This window comes from Cynara cardunculus (genome assembly GCF_001531365.2).
Source record: "Cynara cardunculus var. scolymus isolate 2C chromosome LG 5, CcrdV1, whole genome shotgun sequence".
Classification (NCBI taxonomy): domain Eukaryota; kingdom Viridiplantae; phylum Streptophyta; class Magnoliopsida; order Asterales; family Asteraceae; genus Cynara; species Cynara cardunculus.
Window position 1 is genome coordinate 17,757,828 of NC_037532.1, and position 7,241 is coordinate 17,765,068.

General features: G+C 37.7%; 1 protein-coding gene across 1 annotated transcript; it reads left to right on the forward strand.

Moving 5' to 3' along the window:
* Positions 1 to 239: 239 nt before the first annotated feature.
* LOC112513095 (O-fucosyltransferase 39-like) lies at positions 240 to 6,545 on the forward strand. Its single transcript, XM_025119221.1, has 10 exons — positions 240 to 573; positions 1,750 to 1,812; positions 2,336 to 2,417; positions 2,634 to 2,704; positions 3,083 to 3,171; positions 3,261 to 3,464; positions 4,184 to 4,457; positions 5,043 to 5,270; positions 5,351 to 5,548; positions 6,092 to 6,545. The coding sequence occupies exons 1-10, from the start codon at positions 466 to 468 to the stop codon at positions 6,305 to 6,307; spliced, it is 1,533 nt and encodes a 510-aa protein (XP_024974989.1). The 5' UTR covers positions 240 to 465; the 3' UTR covers positions 6,308 to 6,545.
* Positions 6,546 to 7,241: the final 696 nt, after the last annotated feature.

Sequence of the window (7,241 nt, forward strand, 5' to 3'; positions counted from 1 at the left end):
CCATTTGTAGACTTTTCATGGAATCATGAGGACCAAAATCAAAAATGTAGATTGTAAGCAATATCTTTGAAGTGAAAAAGTGGTATATATTCCGAACAGCACCAGTTTTCACATCAGTGATTCTGTTGTCTTTTTATGACACGTAAGTTTTACTAAACGGTGACTTTCTCCGCCTTCAATGCATCATCGACCTCCAATAAAGCGACACACACCTCATCTCCCTCTCTCTTTCCTCTGCACACTAATTGATTGCTTGCAGCTGTTCTTTTGAACCATATTATATATATCACACCACTTATTATCAATCTATATTATATTGTTTTCGAATGTACGACAAAGAGAGGTGTGCCCATGTGATTTCATTGACCTCAAGCACCACCTCTCTGCCATTCTGCTTTCCTTATTTGCTCCTTTCATTTCACCCAAAAACCCCACCGTCTTTCTCAGCCTTTTCCGGTGGCAAATATGAAGCTCCACCGACATCACGGTGGTTTGTCATTTGCTCCGATCCTCTTCTTCTTCTTCATAACCCTTTTTGTTACATCTGGTCACGCCACTACGCCAGTTTTGTCGGTGAGTAAATTTCTTGTTCCCCCCTCCCCCCCTTTTTTTTCCCAGTTTTTATCACAAAACCCATTTCCATAGTTATGATGTGAATGTATAGGAAGATGGGAATCATGGGGTTTTGTTTAATTCCCTTTTCAGACTTTCATTCCTTGTGGGTATTTTACATTTCATTCTTTAATTAGGTTGTTGTTGATTTTGGGGTGTTGTTTGTTTGCCTGAAATAACATAATTCAAATATCTAAAAGAGTGGTTAACCCATAATTAAGGGAGTAATGCAAGTCAACTCTGTTATAATTTGTTCCAACTTCCAAAACTCTATGCTCTTTTGTGGAATTTGAGGAAAACTGAAGTCTCTAGTTATGCAAGTTTGATCAACCATTAGGGCACAACTGTGCAGCCATGGTTTCTTTCTTTATAAACTTTCGACATAAAATTGCATATCTGGTGGTCATTAGGCATCATCTTTTAAGATCTGTAGCACAGGATATGGGGAATATGATTTTGGATCAAAATGAAAGAAAACATTATTGGATGCTTATGGCATTTCTTTTGTTAACTGTGGATGGGTGTCCGGGTCAATTTTCACGCACCTCCACTAATCCCTGAGGGCTCAAAACTAGCAACCTATTCCTATCCGTTGTTATGCCTGTTGAGCTAGCCCTCAAGGTTTCTGGCATTTATTTTGATCGGTTCATTAAAGGGTATTTTAGATACTGGTTTATAGTTGAACATCTTCACAAAATTATGTGCCTTTTTACTTGTTTTTGGGCTAATCAATGGCATATTTTCAACTCGATGGATCCAGAATCATTGCGATTAGTGTAACGGGACCTTCGTAGCAAATTTATGTCATTTTCTGTAGGTTTATTTGCTCCATCAAAGCATCCTCTGGGAGTTTTAGAATAAAAACAAGGGTTCTCCTTTCTTTTCTCGTTGGAAAGCAGGGTCTTGGAGGGGTGAGTTGTAGGTAGACCTGAATATTGAGAGATATATTATCTGTTTATATGATGACTGCATGCAACTATATAAAACAGAGATAACGAGATTATAAAAATCTATGTGTTGATTTCTGTTTCTGTCCCTTTTGGTTATAGTATGGAACGAGTCGATACATTTACAGATTTACTCTTAAGGGGCTGAAAATACTTTCATGTGTCTCATAACATGAACATGTTTTCGCAGGAATTGAATGCCCAAAAGCTTCGGCACTCACGGTTATTTAAGAGCGCCTTACGACACCAAGCCGTGAGTTTCATAATAAATGTTTTCACTTAGGGACCGTTCACCAAACACTTACCTGGTAAGCCTTACAGGTAAAATTCAACACTATCATTTGCTTACCGGGTAAGATTTTAATCCACAAAAACGGCATCGTACGCAACAATTTACCCTGTAAGAGCTAACCGTGGTAAGAGTTGTCGCCCTCACTTACTGGGTAAGTCTTTTGGTCCTTATCTCGCTCTTACAGGTAAGATTCTTGGTCCTTACCATATTCATCTGGTAAGGTAATGGACCTGCTAACTGCTTACCTGGGTAAATGTTTGGTAAACGGCTCCTTAGATTAATTACTATCTTTAACTCGCACACTTTTCACAGACGTGGGGGAAACACGTGCTCTACTCGTTGGGGTAGATGTCATGTCTCTATACATCCCACCCCCACTCCACCCCACCCCCGATTGGAATATACTAGTTTAGGGTTTAGGGCTCATTTGATTTGGTTTGGTTTACTGAGACTCATTACTCACTTTCTTTGCTATCTTGTTAAGTCGAATGAACAACTATCTGATCTTTGGATGCCTTTGTCGAACCAAGGATGGAAACCATTTGTTGAACCCACTTCCACCTCTTGTAAGTGACGAATTCCAAGACAAAATTTAGAACCACTTTATATTTTTTTGAAGTACATTATTTACATACTCACTTCTCACATTTGGTGAGGCCTGAGCCCCCGACCTCTGGGGAGGTTTGGAGGTTTGGATCCACTGGATACTGTTGGGTCAATGACCCTGCTTCGTGTTATTGTGTTATACATCCAAAATTTCTAACGGATTGATTTCTTTAAAGCATCATTGCCGGAGTCTTCAGGATACATCCAGGTGTTCCTTGACGGAGGATTGAACCAGCAGAGAATGGGGGTGCGTTTTGTACATTTTCGAAAAGAGAAGCTTCTTAATATTGATGTTTTTCTAGTATTTTTGCCGAAAATTGTAACGTATGACTTTGTCAAAAAGACGAAATGGAGGAGAATAAAAATCTCCCATCCCCATGTCTACCAATCACGTGAAGACACATCATCTACTTATTGAGTGGAGGGAATGAGAAGATGAATTAGTTAAATTTATATTAAATAAAATAATGACTTGTCTTCAAGTAAATGGCGAGACAGGGAATTTGGGGACAACAGATTTTTATTCAATGGAGGAATCTTATAATGTGGCACCAAACATCAAGAGCAAGTGTTGGGAACGTCACTTGTGGTCCATTTTACTCACCCTTGCCGTATCTTCTACTAGATATGTGACGCTGTTGCAGTCGCAAAAATTCTCAACGCAACGCTCGTGATACCATATCTCGAAGTGAATCCAGTTTGGCAAGACACAAGGTCGTTAAACAGTATCGATCGACTTTTATATGCTTTCAGCTAATATTTGTATGTATTTGTTTGAAACTGATCGTACTGTTCATCTGCAGCTCGTTTACGGATATTTTCGATGTCGATCATTTTGTGAATGTATTGAAGGATGATATATCAATAGTTAGCGAGTTGCCCGATGAATATGCATGGAGCACACGAGAATACTATGCTTCCGCCATTAGATCTACCCGTGTTAAAAATGCACCACTTCATGCTTCGGCAAATTGGTACCTGGAAAACGTTTCTCCGGTTCTTGAGAGGTTGGTATAAACTACCTTCTTGCAAAATGAGTTCTCCCTCTGTTAGTTGTCGAACTTGATTACCACTTTCCGTTCTGGAATTACAAAATAGCTAATAATATCATTTTTCGTCCAATTTTGATCAAATTACTAACATAAATCATCAATAATAGTCGGACAGATTCTCCAAAATGTAGAAAATTGAGATTTTCGGGATTTTAGGCTACTTTTTCATTCCAAAACTTTCTCCAATATGGAAAAAGCACGAGAGATATGGTAAAATTCTCCAAATCTGTAAAACTCCCTAAATTCTGTAATAAGAATCTCGTGTCCCCAAAACCCATGTCTCTCTTTCTGTCCATCAATCACATGAAAAACATCATCTACAGAGAGAATGTGAGCGAAAAGTACATTAACTTGTATTAAATAAAATAATTATGTGTCTTTCCGTGATTGAAGGGACGGGGAGGAGATATAGGATTTGGGGACACAAGATTTAAATTCCTAAAATATACAAGTTCTTGGAGTTATCCGACCAATAAGATTTATTGAAATTAAATATTTAGGAGAAAGAAATAATTTTTCATTAAATATTTCAAAGTAATATAATGAATGCTAGAATCACCAATATATACAAGTTTTTGGAGTTGAATGTAATTGTTTTTTTTGGAGATTTTGATTTTTGATTCTCCATTTTCGTTGGAGATCTTAATGGATTGAAGTCGAATTTTGCATTTCAGCTACGGGATAGCTGCGATATCACCGTTTTCCCATCGACTAGCTTTTGACAACATGCCCATTGAAATCCAACGCTTACGTTGCAAAGTCAACTTTGAAGCGTTGGTTTTTGTTTCTCATGTTAGAAGTCTTGGCGAGGCATTGGTGAGCCGTCTCCGATACCCGATTGTCGAAAGTATCGATGCCGTTGGGACCAAGTACCTTAGACAAGTTGTCGATACCAAAGACGGCCATGGAGCCGGCAAGTTTGTTTCCCTGCACTTGCGCTTCGACAAGGTATGCTACAACTTTTTGGTCCTCTATCCTTCTTAATTCAGGCAAAATGCAAACAAGTTTGATTTAGTTCGTATTTAGCGTTACGAATAAATTCTCTCTGTCAATGCAACAAAGTTTCAAAATTTCATGTAACAAAGATTTATTTCTTGGACGGGGACTTTTTTGGTCTTTGGGGCTCTCCTCATAGGTCACCGGTTTGAGTCCCGCAAGGTCATTGAGATTTTTCTTGGCTGTTCCTTAGGCCCTTGGGATTAGTCGAGATAGGCACGAGATGGTCTGATTAACAAAAGAAGTTTCAAAAACAAAGTTTTGAAATTTTCTATTTAATGTAACATTTGATGACGTCAACGTTATGTTTTTTGTCCACTTTGTGGTAGCAATTATGTAAACATTTCGTAAATAGGTATCCACGTCTTCAGATGTTACAAGCTCAGTAGGTTAAATGAGTACAAAATAGAAAATTTTGAAACTTTGTTACATCTATCGAGGAAAAAATATTCTTCGTTGCACAAATCGGGAACTAAACCAAACTTTGTTGCATTTTGATGCATTTTGCTACATTTTGAATATCCGGTTGAATTTCAGGATATGGCTGCTCATTCCGCATGTGACTTTGGTGGCGGAAAAGCCGAGAAGTTGGCGCTAGCGAAATACCGTCAGACGATTTGGCAAGGAAGAGTCATGAATTCACGGTTCACCAACGAGGAGTTGAGGAACCAGGGGCGGTGTCCGTTGACACCCGAAGAAATCGGTTTGTTGCTGGCGGCATTGGGATTTGACAACACTACCCGTTTGTACCTTGCGTCACATAAGGTCGTTATGGTTTATTTTTCACCATATTCCGTAATTATTGAAGGGTAGTTTAGACATTTGACCAGTAGTCGATCCTACAGGTGTATGGTGGAGAAGCTAGGATCGCAGCCTTACGGCAACTATTTCCGTATATGGAAGACAAAAAGAGCCTTGCATCGTCAGCAGAACGGGCACAAATAAACGGGAAGGCTTCTTTGTCGGCTGCCGTCGATTACTACGTTAGCATGCACAGTGACATCTTCATTTCGGCTTCCCCGGGGAATATGCACAATGCAATGGTAAGAATTATAGCCATTTATCGGCAAAATTTGATCGGTAGTCGTCAAAATATATTCTAAACCCTCACGCTCCCTGGTCCGTATCCGAACCGAATGGAGTTTGGGTTAAACAATATCCGGTTAGGTTATAATTCGTTAATCGTTTTCTTTGATTAAACCGAATAAGGTCCTTATATTTGAGACTCGTATGAGCATCTCCAACAAATTTTCTAGATTTTCTAATACTTTCTTTGAAACTAAAAAAAGTAGGAGAGAGAATAAAAAGGTCAAAATTTCCATAAATTCCTATAAAACGTTAATGTTTAAGAGAGAATTGTTTCCACTTATTAGTTGAATGCGTTATTATTTTATGTACAAGAATTTGAAAGATGAACTTATAAAATACTTCAATAATAAATAATTAATGTTGAAATTTCTAAAATAGAGAAATTGATGGAGTTATAAGTAAATTTCTATCTTTTTTAAACTTCGGCATCTTTATTTTATAAAAGTTATAGAGAATCTGTTGGAGATGCTCTAATATTTATCTCGCTAATTGGACAGGTGGGACATCGAACATACCTCAACTTGAAGACGATAAGACCGAACATGGTGTTGTTGGGCCAGGTATTCATGAACAAGAGCATGAGTTGGTCGGATTTCCAAGAAGCGGTTGTCGAAGGGCAACGAAACCGATTAGGGGAAATCAAGGAACGAAAGCCAAAACAGTCGATATATACGTACCCGGTTCCAGATTGTGTGTGTCAACAACAAAGTTAAGGTAATCGCATACACATATTGTTTGTGGTTTGTTATTACTTGAAATAAAGCGTCTTATTAGTTAGATTGTATTTTTCCCACGTGGATGTTGATAGGAGTCACAAATTTAGCGTGCCGTGTAGTTGTATGTGTTACAGGGACACTGATACGTAAGATATACTTGTGTAATATATACAACAATTGATATTAGTCTTGTTGTGAATGTATAATATACTAGTACTTGATTCTTTGAATTGGTACCACAAGTTTTGAAGTTAACTTATGTAGTCTTGATTAATCCTATTTGGTTTCGAAGTTAACAACCAGAAAAACCTTCAATATTCCGAAAAGAAGACCTATCTGGAAATGAAAAGTTCAAGTTTTTTTTTTTCCCATTAACCTGGATATCCAACCTGCTATGCAAGCCGACTAATCCCAGGCGACCACCTGCTTTGCAGATAGCCCGGAATCACCGCATTTGAACCTCTACGGCCACAAGGGGATTTTTAATCCTCTTTGGATTTGAACCTGAGACCTCCAGGTACTTTTATCCAGAGTGTTTAGGTCTTACCTTCCTAGCTTCCGCACCAAATATGTAATTCTTTTGTTTTTATAACATAAAGAATTAAGAAAGTGAAAAACTGATGTGTTTATATTCAACCCCTTTCTACAAACAGTTTCAGTGGGATCATTACCCTTCTAAGATCAACAAGTCGTCATATGCTTTATTTAAATTTATAAACAAGATCTGTAATGACTTCCATAAGTAATGACATTGGATCCTTACCCGAACATCCTGGTTTTCAATAATAATAATAATAATAATAATAATAATAATAATAATAATAATAATAATAATAATAATATTTCTCTTTGGAAAAATAGGATGATTCTTTTTCTTGAAGGAGTTGTCACTCAAATTCCTGGCATCCTTCAAAATGGTCCATATGTTCTT

What these genes read in the sequence shown, in the direction of transcription:
- LOC112513095 (XM_025119221.1), top strand. Translation starts at nt 466, where the DNA reads ATGAAGCTCCACCGACATCACGGTGGTTTGTCATTTGCTCCGATCCTC. An exon ending in TGAACCAGCAGAGAATGGGG is followed by an intron (nt 2,705 to 3,082) that starts GTGCGTTTTGTA and finishes ATCTTCTACTAG; the next exon opens with ATATGTGACGCTGTTGCAGT. An exon ending in CCAGTTTGGCAAGACACAAG is followed by an intron (nt 3,172 to 3,260) that starts GTCGTTAAACAG and finishes GTTCATCTGCAG; the next exon opens with CTCGTTTACGGATATTTTCG.